The 20,038-nt window shown below is 41.5% G+C and overlaps 1 protein-coding gene across 2 annotated transcripts in view; it reads right to left on the reverse strand.

Moving 5' to 3' along the window:
- plpp3 (phospholipid phosphatase 3) overlaps positions 1-17,312 on the reverse strand; it is a 34,008-nt gene extending 16,696 nt beyond the window's left edge. The window contains exons 1-2 of one of the 2 annotated variants that reach the window (XM_060866664.1): positions 16,913-17,312; positions 600-757 (exon numbers count right to left, since the gene is read on the reverse strand). In XM_060866664.1, coding sequence (XP_060722647.1) covers positions 600-757; positions 16,913-17,021 — 267 coding nt within the window. In that variant the 5' untranslated portion in view covers positions 17,022-17,312. Of the gene's footprint in view, positions 1-599; positions 758-1,353; positions 1,509-16,912 lie in introns of both variants that reach the window. The other variant, XM_060866665.1, reaches the window with a different exon arrangement.
- Positions 17,313-20,038: the final 2,726 nt, after the last annotated feature.

The following is a 20,038-nucleotide window of genomic DNA, read 5'->3' on the forward strand; positions in this document are numbered from 1 at the left end:
CACCAGCTGCAGAGTTATGCATATCAGCAGGCTTAGATCTGATCTCCTAAATAGAAAGTACACAGCAGAAATAAACGTTTGCCTAATACCGCTTTAGGTTAAAGGTGGTTTGATATCTCTCACTATTTATATAGCTATTTATATCCATTATTAGGGGAATCTACTGATCCTGATCCTGATCTGCTTTTGTTTCCTTGTGCTTCCAAAAAAAATGATTCACAATAAACATTACATTATATATATATATATCTGAAAAAAATCATAATAAAGGATCAATCGAAGTGGCAATCACAGAAAAAAGACAGCAATGGCAGAAGAAAAAGAACAGAAGCCCAAAAGCAACCCCTGAACATGATGAGTTCTCTGTCATATTTAGTTAGTTGTAGGTTCTCTTTGTAAGATGGATATGAATGGTTTAGTTCTGGTGGAGTTTTATGTTTACCTACTATGTTAATTAAGCCAATGGTTATTTCGGGTAGATCTCATACCCGACTTGTTTCACTGAGGTTAATTGGAGGGGGGTGGGTGGGATGTGAAGGTCTATGCCTAAAGGAGTGGGGTGAAGTATGATATCTAAGAGGATATAAGAGAGCACTTACAGAGACGATGGCACTAACAATGCCAGCGAGACCGAGCACGGCATCGCTTATGGTTTCTCCATTTTTATAAGGATACCGGATGGACTGGTCACTGCAGTAAAACCCGCGTTGATACGGCTCGATCACGCTAGTTTCAATTAACAGGAAAGGCAGGGCAGCTATAGCAAGAGAGAAAGAGAGAGAGAGAGAGAGAGAGAGAGAGAGAGAGAGAGAGAGAGAGAGAGAGAGAGAGAGACAGAGAGAGTGAGAGTGAGAGAGAGAGTGAGAGAGAGTGAGAGAGAGAGTGAGAGAGAGAGAGAGAGAGAGAGAGAGAGGGAGAGAGAGAGGAAGAGAGAAAAAGAGAGAGAGGGAAAGAGAGAGATGCTTCAAGTTAGTTACAGACAAACAGAAAGACACACGCACAGGAGGCGAAGTGGCACAGCACAGCACGCACAGCAGCCAAAAATTATGCGATACACAAGAAAGGTGGAGAGCTTCTGACATGGAGGACTGGCCATTAAAAGAGGATTGGGTTCACCACATTGCTATATGTTTTCTTCTCTTATGCAAATCATTTCTATTTTATTATTAAAAAAATAATAATATTTCTAGACCTAGAGTTCTACAGGGTTCTATTTCACCTTCTATACTACACAGTATGCCTGGGAATCTTTATATATTTATCACTCTTTTAGAGGCCTCAGTCTCCCATGCTTTCCCCCAGTCTTGCCCAGCACCATGCCCCGAGTCTGATGCCCCCATCAGGGGCACTTACGCTGGCGAGGGGCAGGAGGATGCCCACAGCCATCAGCACGGAAGATGGTACAGTGCTGTTCTTAAAGGCGTATCGGATGCTGTCGTCCGTGCAGTAGAAGCCGCGCTGGTACGGCTGTATTGAAGACTTGTGTAGCACCATGGAGGGCAGCATGACTGCGCAGAACATACACATGTCGTCACACACAGACTTACCTGAGATGCTGTGCTGCTCGTAATTACATACATTTAACTCTATTTATTTATTTAATATACAATCTCACCTGTATTATTCAGAGTATTAAACAGGATAATGTATTTTATTTTATATATATATAAAATATATATATACGTATATATATATACACACAAACACACACACACACACACATATATATATATATATATATATATATATATATATATATATATATATATATATATATATATATATATATATAAGGACACAGTATATTTCACAGTCATCCTGCAGAGTTTCTCGTTGACTCAAAAGGGTGCCTAAGCACTTCTTATCTACTAACTTAACACAAAAATACTGTATGCTGTATACTAACATTCAAACAATACACATTCTCAGTTAGCATAGTCATTTAAAAAAAGCACAATAGTAGCAGTACCAGTTTAGCATATTGTGAAAGCCAAAGCAGAGTTTAAAGCTGAAGACAATGCGTTCTAAATAGCATTACTTAAAATCCCTTAAATACACTAAACTTGAGAGAGTGCTTCAGCAAACGTGAATATACAACACTGTGCTGTTCCCTGTTTGTTCCTCTGAGGGATGTTTTAACGGTTTAATAGACAGCTTTTCTCTCTAATTAGTTCTCTCTAATTTTCTCTCTTAGTAATTAGTTTTCATTTCTTCTTTTTAAAGGTTAGATCAGATTTAATCCAAATAAAAAAAAAATCTGGTGTTTTTTATTGTTTTTTATTTTACTGGATTATTTTAAAGATTTCAGAGGACCTATAAATTAGGTTTGTAAAGACGTGTCTAAGCTAATCACATTGTGATTGATTTAATGATTGGTTTATTATGAAATTATACAGAAATGCTTAGCTAGCTTAGCTCATATTTGATGTGTGTATTTATGTGTTATTGTATATCGTTGCTGTCAGGCAGAATCCTCGTATCTCCAAAACCATTATTTTTCAGGAAATTAAAAAAACGCTGTATTTTTTTGAGTTATTAAACATTGTATCGTTAAAGTTGTTATTATACCTTATATTGCTATCATATACTGTTGTGTACCAACATTAACACGACATTTTCCCAAAGCCACGTTTTATCGGAGATACAAGCTTTATGACTTGTGAGCAGGGAGATACGAGATTATGCTGTCATTGATAAGAACGGTACGGACACAGACGTCGCTGCTGCCAGCAGTGTTCAATAAAGACTGCGGTCACGTTGAGATTAGCGCTCAAGCTATTTTCAAGACTGGTTCAAGATTGGTTAATAACTTGTAAAAATAACAGACCCATGTGGGGACTGACCCATAGCATCGATATGTGAAAAAATATGAAATTGACCAAATTTGGACATACAAGGTTTCTGCCCGACAGCGACGATATATATCCGAAGCTGTTCACTTCTACCACAAATCCATACCACAGAGGTTTACCATACTTTCCCAATAAATACCAAAATCTATTAGGTCCACTTAAGAAGTGCAGAGTTCGCAGCCCACTGTGTTATTTGGAAGAAAGGGGAAAAAAATGCCAGTCTGGAAGCAGAGCCCAAAATGGCTTGCTCATTAACATTGTTAAAATGTCACATCTCTAGTAAAACACGTCATCTGTCACGCAGAGAAAATAAACCTAGATTTCCAAATCAAAGCAAAGAAAATGCAAGCGGTTCAAAACATGTAGCGAGAGCTCTTAAGACGGCTTTTATGAAAGGTCGTAAAATGTGTGAATAACAAGAAAAACAGGGCTAAGCTTACACTGGCCACCCAAATCTCTGGAACGGTCTTTGGGATGGCAAGAAACAGCGGGATAAGGAAGAGCTCTAGGTTTATGTGGTTAGAGAAAAGAGGTGAAACACACAAGTCAATGAGTAACGGCCAACTTTCATTTGGAAGTACTTTGAAAGTCAGGTTTGAACTCCTTTTGGCAAGAAAAACCATGAGGTCAAAAAGGCATGCAACAGCAGCAGCACTTTTCCAAACCCTAACGCAAAATGACAGTCAGAAGTTCTTAAATCCCAGTACTGGAATAATTCATAGGCACGAGCTGGTATTCAATATATTCCGTATCACCACAACACGGCTGAACTTTTTCTTGCTTCAGTCACAGGCTTCAGTCACAGGCTTCACCTGCGTAAACAAAGTGTGTGCAGTCGTAAGGAATCACATTTAGGAAGGTGAACCACTGGTGAGGGTCGGCGAGTTTGCAGACTTGGAAAGACTTCATGGGAACAGTCTGTGCACCGGGGAAACACCCACCGGTACGGATACTTCATAAACACGTCTGGATTCTTCCCACATCTGCGTTAAATCGACTTGTAAAAACGGCCTGCGATCGATCAGAGGCGGGTTATGAAGATGCACGTGGACGTTTGTGTCTGCGTTTCCATCTACAGAGTTCTTGGCTAATAGAGAAATTTCAGCTTGAAATTTCCATCACATTGTTGTGGGTCTGTGCACGCTCAAATTATGATGCAAATGAGCATGAGAGAGAGAGAGAGAGAGAATGAAAAAACAGTTCCGTTGTCAACCAAAGAGCGAGCTTTGGAGTGAGTGAAAGATAGATAGAGAAAAGCAATCATAGCATTATTGCATGTGGGAACTCCAATGGCAGAGCACTGACCCCTTACTGAGCCTTAAAAATAAGCCCAACAGCAACATGGGAGAATGCAGAGTAGCAAATACAAAGCCTAAATAGCCTTGAAAAGAGTGTGAGTGTGTGTTTGTGTATGTGTGCCTCTCCACCAAACGTTCCTGAAAGGCTCTCTGTATATGGCTGCACTGCCAGCCACACTATGCCAGGCAGGAATTGTTCAACCCATCATGCCATCACCATGAGAGATGGCTGGTATGTGGATATTCTGTCCCTCCCCATCAAACACACACACACACACACACACACACACACACACACGATTCCTATTCTCTTGCCCTAACCCTAATTCGCTTCTTATGCCTGGGCTCACTTGCGTCACGGGACAGAAGCTGTACGACTTCAAATGAAACAGAGCCATAAATAATAGACTCATGCTGCTTTGCCTTAATGTCTCTCTATCCTTCTCTATCTGTGGTTCTCTTAAACAAACACGAGTGACCTGTGTGATAGATTAAGGACGTTTTGCTTTAAGGAGAGAGAGAGAGAGCATACTGAATAGACAGTCACTCAAACAATGTGCTTCCCTTCATTAGTAGAAAGCAAAGGTTTCATTTAGTAATCTAGAAGTTTGCTTGGTTTGGTTTAAAGGCCAGTAGAGAACCAATGGAGTTTTTTTTTTCTTCAGAGAAAAACAGAACCGCTTTACAATATGCCTTGATTTAAACATTTGACTTTTGAACAACCCCTGAGAATCAGACAACATTTGACATTGATCTAATTTTAACAAATTAAAAATAAAAAAAAACATCAGGTTGTGTGTCATAAGAGAACCTGAGAAGACAAAGAGCGATATACCAGGAGCCCCCAGATTTACTTGCTATAAACAAACACTTCGACCAACGAGCCTCCACAGACGGATCGCTCGGTTAGAGCCTAATGAAATTCATCTGGAGCCAAAATGCGCTAAGGTTTCATCTTGAGAAAGGCAAACTATGTAAGATAAACATATACAATACCGCACACCAGAACACAAGAGCAATGAAAAACTGGGTGGCAGTGAGAAGAATTTTTTAAAGGGAATTTTCCTATTTGGGTTATCAGATGCAGGCAGCAGTTTCCCGCAGCAGAAACAGAGAGCTGGCGAGAGCAGGAGTCACGGGTCGCCTGAAGCTCAAGATGGCACATAATGTCAAGTCCGGGTCAAACATGACTGTTTATACAAGTAATGAGTGCAGGGAAGCTATTTGTTGGCACAGCCTTATCAGATATGATGCTTTGGAGGATTTGTAGTTTCATACAACTTGTCCCTCATATTGCAAGTCTAAACTGAGAATTATTAGGACAAGTTGTATGAAACTACAAATCCTCCAAAGCATCATATCTGATAAGGCTGTGCCAACAAATAGCTTCCCTGCACTCATTACTTGTATAAACAGTCATGTTTGAGTGTGTGTGTGTCCGTGTGTGTGTGAGTGCGTGTGTGTGTGTCCGTGTGTGTGTGCCTGTGTGTGTGTGTGTGTCCGTGTGTGTATGTGCGCGTGTGTCCGTGTGTGTGTGCCCGTGTGTGTGTGTGTATCCGTGTGTGTGCACGTGTGTGTGTGTGTGTGTCCGTGTTTGTGTGTCTGTGAGTGTGTGCCCATGTGTGTGTGTCCGTGTGTGTGTACGTGTGTGTGTGTCCGTGTCCCTGTGTGTCCGTGTGTGTCCCTGTGTGTGTGTCCCTGTGTGTGTGTGTGTATCCGTGTGTGTGCACGTGTGTGTGTGTCCGTGTTTGTGTGTCTGTGAGTGTGTGCCCATGTGTGTGTGTGTGTGTCCGTGTGTGTGTGAGTGCGTGTGTGTGTGTCCGTGTGTGTGTGCCTGTGTGTGTGTGTGTGTCCGTGTGTGTATGTGCGCGTGTGTCCGTGTGTGTGTGCCCGTGTGTGTGTGTATCCGTGTGTGTGCACGTGTGTGTGTGTGTGTGTCCGTGTTTGTGTGTCTGTGAGTGTGTGCCCATGTGTGTGTGTCCGTGTGTGTGTACGTGTGTGTGTGTCCGTGTCCCTGTGTGTCCGTGTGTGTCCCTGTGTGTGTGTCCCTGTGTGTGTGTGTATCCGTGTGTGTGCACGTGTGTGTGTGTCCGTGTTTGTGTGTCTGTGAGTGTGTGCCCATGTGTGTGTGTGTGTCCGTGTGTGTGTGTACGTGTGTGTGTGTCCGTGTCCCTGTGTGTCCCTGTGTGTGTGTCCCTGTGTGTGTGTGTGTGTGTGTGTGCATGCTGAACATCTGATAACCATCAGATTCAGGAAAATCAAGGAACTGTGCTTGTGTTTTTTGGCACCAGCATGCAGCAACACCTATGACGTTAATGGAGACGAGGTTATAGTTTAGTCGTCTAGCCAAAACTCATCATTTTGTTTTCATCAGGTTGTCTGTGTGTATAACTAGGAACGCCTCTGTTTCATCCACAGTTATTTCCCATGTTATTTACATGACATGGAAATCTCCAAACTGCTTGGTTAGTCATGTTTATCATATATGATGATCTGGCACAATGGTGCGCCATCACTTCACAGCTTTATAATCTCAGGATCTTGAGTTATTGTCTGCGTGGAGTTTTACATGTTCTCTTCCTCCTTTCTTGCCAGAACATGCTGGTAGATATCCAGTGCTGGTCTTCACTAAATTGACTGAATGAGTGTGTGAATGTGGCCCGTCAAGGACTGACAAGTTTGACCAAAACTGTCAGCATTTCACCTCTTTAACACTGTGCACTCAGATGCTGAATAGTCAAATTAGCATCATAACGAGATCAATCATTATTAGATGACAAGTGCATCTTGGGAAAGCCAGTGAGGCATTGTAAGGAGACATGCTGAGGAAATCGTTTCTATGTGCTGTGACATGCCACAATGAAAACACCCACACCCACACAGAGAAAGATTGGGGAAAGAGATGAGTACAAAGGTCAAAGCCTTTGGCTGGGGAGTCTATCAACAGCACCCACATACGCTCATATGTGGATACACACATTTGGGTCAGAGGTTCTCTTAAACCCACAACACCATCACTGACAGTATTATGATAGATCAGCAGAAGGGCATAGGTCACGACGCCAGACAGAACGCTGAGTAAAAGTCAGCTCGAAACGCTGAAGAAGATAAGATGAGGAAAAATTTAACACAAGTGCACAAGATATTGCTTGTCATGACCTTGGAACAAGCAAGTGACCATGACATGAAAGATAAGAGCCATCTAAGTGTCTGTGCCTTTGTAGCTCTTGTGCTTAAGATATTTTATAAAGACTTACAGCACGACTTAAATGTAAAAAATGGCAGATTATCTGGCTAAAATGACGTAATATTTCCTACAAAAATGATCTGAGATATTAAGATGAATGACACAATGCTAAGATTAAACTCACTAGTGACTCCTATCTACGAGGTGACGTTAGCTGCTCGCGATGTGCTAGTGAAAGTAGATAAAACTGCCTGCGTGCTACTAGATTCCCTTTTAAATAGACTTGTTGACAGAATAATAAACAACCAGTGACACGCCCATTATTTAAAGATCAGCAGTGTACTGTAATTATAACCTGCTATGCTAGCTTGTGCCAGGAAAAAAAAAAAAGATTGACGCTTACACCTCCTCACATAACTGTTCGATGCCTTAGGGCTGTGTGCACTTACGCACAACTTGATATGGAGAAATCTGTTCCTGCCAGTTCCTGTAACACCTATACCATCATCCTGCTAATATCCTGGTGCTGTGTGAGTACAGGAAGTGTGTCAAACTGATAAGTCAGCCAGTTTGTAGCGCGTTTGTCATCCCAGATATTAAATGACGCATTTAAAATAATATAGCAGTACATTTTGACCTCATGTAGTATGGTGTAAACTTTGATGCAAATGACGTTTTCTGGCTTTTTTTTGTTTATACAGAGAGCATTAAAATGATCCATTAAAGTATCCAAATGTACTGTTATTAAACAGGGCACATAGAACAGTAAGCTAATTGCTAACTGGCATAGCTGACATCACATATAAGCCCTTTAGCTCAGTATTTTAGCCTCACAGGGGCATCAGTATTCCACACAGAGACGGGGATTGTGTTGAATTTAGGTTTCGGCTCTGCTGATTGGTTTGTCAACGACCATCGTTTGGAGCAGAGGCCCAGGGTTCAAGGGTCGGATCCCAGGCCGAAATCCCAGAGAGGGGTGGCGTGTGGAGGCTTTTGAATGAATGAGTGAGAGAATACAGAACGCTGTGGGAATAGCCCTGCGGAGAATGAGTGGAGTTCTGCCAGACCTCATCCGCTTGTGCCAGAGAAGTGAGAGAGAGAGTGAGAGAGAGAGAGAGAGAGAGAGAGAGAGAGTGAGAGAGAGAGAGAGAGAGATGTTGAGAACAAGGGTAACTCTAGAGGAAAAGTTCATTAATTACTCAGGGGAGGGTGTGTGTGTGTGTGCGTGTGTGTGCGTGCTTGTGTGTGTGTGCATGTGTGTGCATGTGTGTGTGAAAGAGAGAGAGACAGAGAGAGAGAGAGAGAGAGAGAGAGAGAGAGAGAGAGAGAGAGAGAGAGATGTTGAGAACAAGGGTAACTCTAAAGGAAAAGTTCATTAATTTCTAAGGGGAGGGTGTGTGTGTGTGTGAAAGAGAGAGAGAGAGAGAGAGAGAGAGAGAGAGAGAGAGAGAGAGAGAGAGATGTTGAGAACAAGGGTAACTCTAAAGGAAAAGTTCATTAATTTCTAAGGGGAGGGTGTGTGTGTGAAAGAGAGAGAGAGAGGGGGGCATCAGGGATAGAACAGGGTGTGAAAGGGGACTTTTTTCCATCCATCGCTTGTGTCTGTATATTTAGAGCTGCATGTGTCTGTGTGTGCCTTTATAGCCGTGTGCTTTATAAATACACTGCTGCACTTGCTCCCTGGTATTAGGCTGCACTGTGTGGCATTCTTCAGCAGTCAGAGGTGCATTTCAAGCTGGTACGGAATTTCCAAAACACACACACACACACACACACACACACACACACGCATGGCTAGTGCACCATCGCTACAAACTCAAATCCATGATCTATCTCTCCCCTGTCCTGAGAACAGTGAACTCCAATATGTGTGGCCTCCCTGCTACACCTCCTCTCTATACACACACACGAGCCCTATACCTGTAAGAATGTTGCTGACTGAAACACCCTCAATATAATAAATAAATGTACAATATAAATAGAGTTAATCTAGACTGCATAATTAATAGCAATTAAGCCTATAAATGAACTGTGATTCTAATCCAGTCTGAAATGTCATTATTTTGTATTTTTAATCACGCACTAAATACCAAATGACCTATTAATAAGTAACTGTGTGTACTGTTTGAATTAACCTCACGCTAATACAATAATTAGACCTCTAAGTAAGTTAATAAAGTTGTTGTTCGATCTTTCAGACGAATTACACAGATAACTGTGTATATACTATATAGCTTATATATATAAAATCTGTACTATGCTTAAGAGCTACCATATTAAGAGCTACCATGCCTCTGCCTCTAACTGTCTCTGTCACACAAACACTAAAAGCCACTCTGCATTGTCTGTGCAAGTTGCTAAACTCAGCATTCTCAGTGCCTCTGTACGCCGGATTCGCTGTGGAGTGAAAAACGTGCTTACACGCAGCAATTTCTACTTACAGAATATCGACGCCTGGTCAATGGCCTTTGCACACACACACATCACCCAGTGCTGCGTCGCTGATACGGGGTGTATGGATGTGGACGTGTATGACTATGTTTGATTTCTGGAAGCACATCAAATCCAATTCGTCTATATTTAGACACTGATCTATATTTAGAAATTGTCCGTGTTTAGGGGAAATCATAGCGCTGTGCATTTTGACATTGCTTTGCACTTAAGCTGCTCTGTTATTTTACCTTTTTGATCCTCATCCCACCCACTACGCGTGGTGCTTATTCCCCATACACCAGGCACAGACGTGTTTACCCAAGAGGGGACGTCAGTGTGCATAAATATCATTTACTCCTTACTGCTTTCCTTAAAGTAAATAAGGAGGCTCGTAGTATACCCTAAACATGTCACAATAAGAGACGAGCACTTTTAAATCGTGCTGCTAAAAAAGCCCTAATATGATTCGTTGTGAAGTTCTACCTCAGTTTGCTGTCTAGCTACAACAGTGTACAAAGCTTTCTGATGCTTCTGAGTCAAATCTGAGACTTGTGTGTTCATAATCAATCGACACGGAGACGTATGTAGTAATAAACCTGTCTACTGAATTTATACCAGAGCTGATCGTATGTAAACACATCAGCGCATCGCATCAAACAGAGTTAAGCTTCTAGTCCCTTCAGCTAAATAATTCCCATAAATACATGAGATAAACGGTTGCTTAATATTATCCAAATCTGTCTAAAAATGTTCAGCGTAATAATGTGATTCGAAACCAAAAACCCACAGTCTAACATCTCAGTGTCTGCACAAATCCCATGTACAACTACACAAGACACAGTAAGTGTCTGCTATGGTCAGAAAATTGTACCCGTGCCTATACATAGCAATTCTACACTCATGTTATTCAGACAACTTAAGCTACATTTAGACCCAGTTTAGATCTGTGGCATGAAAATGTGTGTGCATGTCTGGATCGGAGTGTGTTAACATGTGGGTCTGGTCTGAGAGAGCGTTTCAGGTTAATTCCATGAATCCGTGCGTGAGACTGTATCTAAGAAGCCAAAATTCCTGAGTCTTACGTTTTTTTGGAATTCACTATAAATGGAGAAGGAATACAAAACTTTGACTTTTTCCTTCTTACATCTGTTTCAATTCGTTACTGGTAAACGTAACAGTAATACGTGTGAGTTAGTGGTTTTGTTGACAGCCAATTCATTTGCTGTCACATCAGTTTCAATTCGATAACAGCTTAATCGCACTGTATTTAATTGCAAAGTTGACTTAAAGCATTACAGCATGTTAATTAACTGTTATTATATTCTGGCATCTTTTGACATGCAGTAACTGACCCTGAGGTGATGGACCTTTAGACACAGAACGGCTGAACGCAAACACAGGAATGCAGAACACCCAGACTTTAACCCAAGACAGAAAGGGAGAAAAGGGTGAGGGGGCGAGTCAGGTCGTCCTTGGCCTTTGGGACATAGATGTGGTTTGTTTAACAGATGCCCACATGGGATTCCAGAAATCTCATTTCAAAACACTTCCAAACACACACACAAACACACACACACACACCCCAGATTCCACAAAATCACATTCCTGAAAACCCCCCGGAATTATAACTAAGCTCCCAAATTTGTTTTGTACATGGTGAAGCAGCGACTTACTAGGGTTACTATTTCTAGCAAACGCTTTAACCATACCGCTATCCCACACTCACACAAACAAACACAAACACACACAGTTCCTCCTATTCCTGAAACAAAGGATTGTAACCCGGCCAATGAGAGAAAATAGAACGCAACAAATCTCCGTAAATAACCAATTTATTGGGGTTTCCATGGAAACACTGCAAACAAAGCTGGGAGGGGGTTCTTACAGTATATCCTAAACACGACGACTGATTAAGTGGATTTCCTGTTGTTCTTGAATACAGTTAGATGGCAGTAAAAGGAGAGAAATGCATGTGGTGTTGGACAGCTGTTGGCTGATAACACAGGCTCACTAGAAAACAGACACTTGAAAGGATTTAACAAAAGCCAGAAGCTTGTTATCACTACATTGCTTCCCTGATGTCTGTTATAGGATTTGATAACATCACCTCTCACACACACACACACACACACACACACACAGACACAATCATGTGCGTCTAATTGCTACGTCAGACCCTCTGTTTTTTTACTAATAAACCCCAGACTGTATCACCTATCCGGCAACTTTGGAAACCAGCCACAGATGTACAGACCGAACACTGCTACAGTCACAAACTGAGACTAAGCCCTACCATTTGACAGACCCATTAGTGGCTTGTGGGTGTCACTCTGATTTGGTGTGGTTTATAAAGTGTGTGCGGAAGGGAGACTAAATGACGCTACTGATCCTAAAACACACACATACACTGCTCACACATAACCATCTCTGTCATCACCTAATCCGAGTCCGTCTACATGCACTTTTCTGCGAATGCTCTTGCAGAGATGTCAGCATTTAAAACCTTTTCGTACCGGTACGCTAGCATTTCGTTCCGCTTGCGGAATCTAAATCAACTGACATTTCGGATCAGTATTAACAAGTGAATCGTTATATATCCAGAAACTAATATAACTAAAAAAAAACCCTAATTCAAATTCAAGTTAAGCTCCTGAAGAACTTTATATGATAAATGACTACTACTGTATAAATGACAAATTAGAAGGGCTTCAGATCATGCCACATTTTGATAAACTGAATAGATATGTACAGGATACTGAAATGCTGGCATTCAAAATAACTCACTGACATACAATATGACCAGCTGGAGGCTTCAATGTGTTCCAGCTTCTTTCTTGGAACGAAACTACTCCTTTTTTCATGTTTTCTCCAAACAACGCTGTTCTTTTTCATTCTTAAATTATGGCCTTCACACTTCCCAGCCCACTCACCCGACCACAATCACAGCTTTTTGCCTTGCCCTAGTGGACAGTGGGTTCTGACGTGTACATACTAGAGTCAGCGAGCTCTCAGCACTGCTCATTCAGCCGGCGCCTGGCCCATGCGATCTGACAGTCCATTTGTAAACATACAGTACAGCATAGCCTGTAAATACACCAAACATCCTGGCACCATGTCTGAACATCTATAACAGACATATAACTAACTATACATAGAGGGCTATAGCTCTTGTCTCTTGCTTTCTCGGCTTGACTTCTGGTGAAACTCTTGGCAAAAAAAAGACTTGTCTAAAATTAAGATGGATTGCTTGTCAAACATACGTGTAACAGTTTAACTATGAAGTGTAACATTAGTGCAATCTCCGACTGTGGTGTACGTTAGGCAGCGTTAGCGCAGGAGGACTTCGTTAGTCTTGGACTCAGCAGGTCTTCCTGAATACAGCATCAGACTTCGAGTTGCAATTTTGACCCAGTCAATGAGGGCGAGAGGCTTTCGGCTTGAGGAAATGGTCTGGAAAAAGAGAGGGATTATGTTTCACAGCACAGCTGGCCACATCTAGGGCAAGGAGTGAAAGTAAAGGATGGAGAGAGAGAAAGAGAAAGAGAGAGAACAGAGCAACTAAAAGAGCAAGACCTTTTCCTCTTCCCACCCTTTCCTGAGTTTGAGCCAAAGCTCAAAGATGCCTGTGCCAAAAAATTACACCAGATGTCAGAGTAAGAGTAAGGGCTTTGCTGACCCAGGACCAAGCATTTGAAAAATCTTGAAAAATATTTATAGACGTGGCTATGTGTGATACTCCATGAAGCTAGAGGTTAATACAGGCATACTACAGTAAATGAGTCCATCTCCCATGGGTTCGTCAACACCCTATAACTCCGTTCCCTGCTATAGCCCCCTTGTTAGAATGCCACACCTCAGACAGGTTTAATAAACGTGCAAAATCAACAGGGCCAAACCTTATTTAATTCACTTTAATTCATGCCCCAAACTAGGTGAATGAAAATGCCAAGTGTTTCTGGTGTTCTGGTGTAGCTCGTCACCACTGATTGCAGATAGACACCTCTTCCATGTTTATACATAAACAAGCCAATGGTTAGACAACGTTTTCCATATTTTCCCTGCTGCTTCCTGGAGTAAAATTTGGCTGATTGTGTGTTGTATTTTGGTGAGCCATCTTAAAATGCACAGAGCGTGCATGGGCTCCATCCTGCCTTGAATGGCATCCCAGCTCCATTGTGTGCTTGAGGAAAGTCATTGAAGCACAGTGGCGCTTAGGTGAGGGCTGCTTTTAGAAGGCGGCTTCCTGTGAAAGGCCGCCAACATGCAAGTCTCTCCATAACAAATATCCCAAAGGAAGTTGCAGTGGGGATCGAAGGTCGATAAGCGTTCTAATGTTGCACACTTACATAGCCGCGAGCAATATAAGGTAATGCCGGACAATTACAGCATGCCCTCCCGAGTAAAAAGGAATTAACCAGCTTTGACAGAGCAACGGAAATAAAGAAGAAGAGGGTGAAAGCTTGATTAGTGGCTGTGGCATGGACTCGGAATGTGTATCACCCCCCACTGTGACCCCCTTGGGGGTAGGGAGCAATATGGAGTGTTCATCCAGCATGCACTTCTGGTGCTTTAGTGCACTACTGTATGCTAATTGGGCCAGCCTGAGCTTCACTCTCTCCTGAGGAGCTCAGTGGGAGGCAAAGCTTCCCAGCCAGTGATCTGTCTGACTGCTCGCATTTCAGATTCACCTTCACTCTTATCATAAATGGCAGCAAGCTCCAATCCACCACCAGGCATGTTGTCAGGATTTTATTAGACTCTCCACATCTATACTTCTAAAGGTATACAACATTTTGTAAAGAGTGAGAGTAAATTGGAGATTCAGGCAAGGCAGCATTAAACAGATGGAACCCCAAGCATCCAGCATTGCACTGAACAAAGCCCATTCAATCAGACATTCTTCAAGCGGCCCACAACTTTGCATCCCCCCCGCCTCAAGTCTCCATCTTAATGAGTCTCCTCTCTTTCACAACACCCTCCACCCCACAACATAAAGGGGAGCAACCACCCTGTCTTTACCATCACAAAGAGAATGTTCGTTTGTATCCAGCTTTGATGCACATAGTCGATGCCACTGCCATTCCTTAATTGGAGAAGGAAGTCAGTTTCAACAGAGAGATTTACTCCATATGTTGTTCATGGCATTTTGCGTTCGACTAAAACCACATAGAGTCTTATTTGAAGTAGTATGTAAAGCAAACACTGTAAATGTTTTCATTATCTTACAAGTAGGAAATGAAGAAAGGAGGAGGGACTAGAGGGGTTAATGCTCACAGTTGTGTTCATGGTTGTATTAATATCCTGGACTTATAGCAACTATAACAAAATATCTCAGGGTTTTGTGCATCAACCAAATTCCTTGTGTGTGTCAGCAGACTTGGCCAATAAACCTGATTCTGATTCCACAAACAAAAAGGCCAAAGGGACACTTGGTCTTGGTTTTTCTCCACGCTGAAGAAAAGCAGATATGATGCAGTGTAAGTGGTTTGAAAAGAGGCAAGGCAGCTGAAGAAAAGGGATTTGTAGAATGTATACCATTGGCCTCCTTTTTACTAATCCCAGAGCTCTGAATACTGACTTACATTTGTATAATGCTGGATTTGGATGGATGAGGTTGGGCAGTCCAAAATTGCATAACATTCGCAAAATAATATACTTGCAATCCCACTGGCAGATGAAAATTGTTAAAAGTTGTTGCAATGTGCAAATGTGCAATGCTGACATTTGAGAAAGATTAAAATCAATAGTTCTATTTGGGGGTAATATCAGAATCAGGTATATTGGCCAAGTGTGTTGACACACAGAAGGAATTTGGTTCCAGCGGTTCGTATTAGTCCTGGAATCCTGAACACTGACTGACATCAGGGAACTGCTTACAGAACTGTGGTGGTTTCAGGCACTCAAAGAATAATGGAGTGAATCGGCCATCAACACCCTCAGAAAGACTTGCTGAGCAGACCTGAAACGCTGCCAGACTAAACAATTTACAATTTCTTCTAAATTATTTGTAATCCTACTTGACAATGGATGAGATTCCCTCGAGCTGGTAGATGAAGCATATTTGTAGGTCAATTTTTTTAATGCATTTTTTAAATTTAGTGACAATAAGTAATGGATGGAAAGAACATTCTTCAAACTATGTAAACAGAATGTAGACAGTGCAGGTGTCTGGTGAATTGTGTTGGTCTGAGGTCAATGCAAACAAAAGAAGGCTGCACAGAACGAGAAACAAACAAAAAAACTGGAGCATGTGTGGGATTTAAGAGCATCCTTCCTTCCAAACATTTGACAAAACGAATAACGGGAGAAAAACAAACCAAGAGTTTGATCCTGAGCAAACTGGGCAGCTCGACAGACTTCACAAACTCACACAGAACCTCTTTTTTTGTTGTTTTGTTATGATTTAAAAGTGTTAATGCATGCTGATTACCCCAATAACTTTAAGTGTAGTGTTTAAAATGCAGATTGTAAAGAAAATGCATGAAGAAAATGATGCGAAAACAACCCTTCACAAAACCCAGCGAAAAACGTTTTAGCACCAAATCGGCTGCTGTTATACTTCTTATGATCACACAACCGTTATTATTCAACATTTAACAATAAGCAAATATTGAACTAGCAGTGCTATTGTGTGCCCAGCCCTATTCCCAGTGATAAGACTGTTTATAACGGCACTTACATCTGTTTAAAGAGATAACAATGCACATCGACACCCTTCACAAGTGTCAGGAATTAAAAGTGTGAGACTGTCGAGAGAGATTTGCAAGGTGCATGAGGGATCTCACTGTGGATATATATTTGAATATCAAAAGGCAGAACATGTGGTTTTGTTTAAAGTCTTTGTCAGGGAATGATAGACTATAATACAATAAAGCTGTCTCCTTATGAAGCACTCTCTCATTTACATTCCCAGCATTTGGCAGACACCTTTATACAGAACGACTTACATTATTTCTTTGTTTTTTTTTTTTAAATACAACTGAGCAATTGAGGGTTAAGGGGCCCAAAATTGGCAACTTCATGGACGTGGGATCGAACTCACAACCTTCAGATTAGTATCCTAACACGTTAACCACTAGGCTACCATACGCGCTCGCGCACTTTCTCTCTCTGCATCTATATACAGCGTCTGCAACACTCACCTAAAATCATGCAGATGATATCCATGACGATCAACAGTATCCTCTTGGTTTTGCTGGTGCCATTGTTGCTGTACGCCGATGTGCCGCCGTTTCTCGTTTCGGATGCCATCACTTTTTCGTACTTAGATGTACTAGTGCATCCAACAGATAGTGTATAAGGTATATCTCAGTCGATACACAAACCTACGAGTCCCATAAAAAAAGAACCAAAAGACGTGTCTATGGAATCCTGTTTACTTTTCCTGAAAAGGGAACACGTGTCTAAAAGCGTACCTTTCAAATAAAAACCGACGAAGACGACTTTAATGTACAAGTTTGAGGGATGTTTGGAGAGGCAGAGAGCGCAGAGGGTGCTTTAAAAGTGCTGAAGCTTCAGCTCCACATTTAAGAAACCTGGATCTCCTCCTTCTCCTCACTTTACTTGTCCCCTGGAAAAGGCTCCTCCTCCTCCTCCTCCTCGTGCTCCTGTAGCTCTGTGTAAGTGTGGGACAGGACATGAGCACAGCACTAGTCACAGTTCATTCATATATTACACGCTGTTGTGAAACCTCAAAAACTCTCGTGAAACTTACCTTGTAAAAAAAAAAGTTAAAGTTAAAAGTTAAAACTCAGGATCCTGCAGCAGCGAGTCGACAAACACTCTGATCGTTGCCTAGAATGCGCATTAACCAAATACGTTCTGATTCAGATGTTATGATTCAAATTCAAAGGTGATGATGACAATTATTACGTGATGATGAGACAAACATCGTGTGTGAATGAGACAAATCTTAGGGAATATTATCTGGTACTGTGTCCTGTGATGACTAGATGCAGTTTGACGGTGTATTAGTATATATATCTACACTGATCCAATCCTGACATCTGGTGGTACGAGCTACTATGATCGGAATCAGAATTAGAATTAGAATCTTTCTGGCGACGCACCCACTACGATATCAATCCTAGCCACGCCCCCACTATGACGTCGAATCAAATCAAATCAAATCAAATTTTATTTGTCACATACACATACATACAGGGTACGATGGTCGAACAGATTATGAGACCTGTTTAAGCATGAATTCAGAAGCAGAATCAGGTTATTTGACCAAGTGTGTTTGTTAACACAAGGAATTTGCTTCCAGATGTTGGTGACTCTCAAAAGTACAGATATAAATAACTATACATTTAGCCTGGACTATACAAGACAGTGCAGAAAAGACAAGACAATACAGATGATGTGATACAATAGACAGTATGAGTATTAAATATGAATACAGAATATATGACAGATCAGATATGTACATAATGTGTAAGAGTGCATGTTACACTATTGTGCAATATTATGCTTTTTGTACAATATGCAGAAGCAGTAGTGTGTGTAACGTATACGGACGATGTGATGACTGACAGTTCTGATAATGCAGTACTTATACATATGATACAGGGAATATAATTATGGTCAGTTGTTAATCAGGGTGATTGGGGAAATAAACTGTTCCTGTGTCTGGCAGTTTTGGTAAACAAAGTTCTGTAGCAACTGAGAGAAGCAGTGGTGACAAAAGTATTCACACTCATTACTCAGGTAGAAGTATAGATACTAGGGTTTAAAAATACTTCTGTAGAAGTTGAAGTATCAACTCAAGCTTTTTACTCAAGTAAAAGTGTAAAAGTACTGGTTTCAAAACTACTTTAAAAGTATAAAAGTAAAAGTAATGCAAGGAAAAAATGCCATTAAGGACAAAAGCTTAGGCTGTGCCACAGGGGCCTATTGTGCACTACCAAACCTCCTTAAAAAACATATTTCTAAAGGTCATAATGACCATAACGTTATATTAATATGATAATGTTGAAAAATTTGGGATTCACTAGGCTACCTGTTTCAGCCGCATACTGTATATGCCCTTTGAAAAAGAATGCATTTTATTACAATGCAAATACATTAAAGAACCATATATGTGTACTACTGAGCTGTGTTTCATGGAGCGGAAGATACGACCAGTTGGCTATAAGTATTGTAATGGTGCAAAAAGTCAAACTTCAGAGGCATGTCATCAATAACCTTTATTGAAACAAACACATTGGACTTAAACAACATGCGACAAAGAGTTACTAATAGGCTTTGTTCATCCACAAAAGCAGCTGGTTCTCAAAATTCTTTGAGCCAATGCATGCTCTTCTTGGCCTGAAGATCAGCCCTGCAACACTAAACAGTCTTTCACAGGCTGCTGAGGCAGGGAGTGTCGTATTAAGCTTAAGTGATGGCTGGCACACAGCTGGGACTTCAGTACCACTACTGTGTCTCCTGGGCACCCCAGGTACGTATCCAACTGCTGGGTCGTTTCAAGAGGGCTGGTCTTCTTCACGGAGGAAAAGAAGTTCATTAGACTAAAGAAATTCATACAGATTTAAAACAACATGAGGATGAGAAAATGATGACAGAATTTTTCTTTTTGGCTGAACTATCCCTTTAAAGCTGTTTTAGGACCACAAGCAGCTGCTGGTATGACTGAAAATTAGCAATAAAATAATTTTAAACAGCATTTGGCTAATATTTGAGCCTATTACCTCTTTACAAGGACCCATAGGGCACCATACAGGTGCATGCACTCTCATACACAGACAGGATCATGACTATCTTTACAGTCCCTGACAAAAGTCTTGTCACTTATCTATTTTGTAGAAACACCTGCTATTAACCTGACTTTTAATTAATCAATTGGTGTTAGAACCTCCAGGGTCGGGGTTCGATTCCCGCCTCCGCCTTGTGTGTGTGGAGTTTGCATGTTCTCCCCGTGCCTCGGGGGTTTCCTCCGGGTACTCCGGTTTCCTCCCCCGGTCCAAAGACATGCATGGTAGGTTGATTGGCATCTCTGGAAAATTGTCCCTAGTGTCTGATTGTGTGAGTGAATGAGAGTGTGTGTGTGTGTGCCCTGCGATGGGTTGGCACTCCGTCCAGGGTGTATCCTGCCTTGATGCCCGATGACGCCTGAGATAGACACAGGCTCCCCGTGACCCGAGGTAGTTCGGATAAGCGGTAGAAAATGAATGAATGAATGAATTGGTGTTAGAAATAGCTCATATGAAAAGCTAAAACCCTCCCAAATGATGTTTAATGCACTGAAATAAATTTGCTAAATAATT

The sequence above is a fragment of the Tachysurus vachellii genome, chromosome 3 (genome assembly GCF_030014155.1).
Source record: "Tachysurus vachellii isolate PV-2020 chromosome 3, HZAU_Pvac_v1, whole genome shotgun sequence".
Lineage (NCBI taxonomy): Eukaryota > Metazoa > Chordata > Actinopteri > Siluriformes > Bagridae > Tachysurus > Tachysurus vachellii.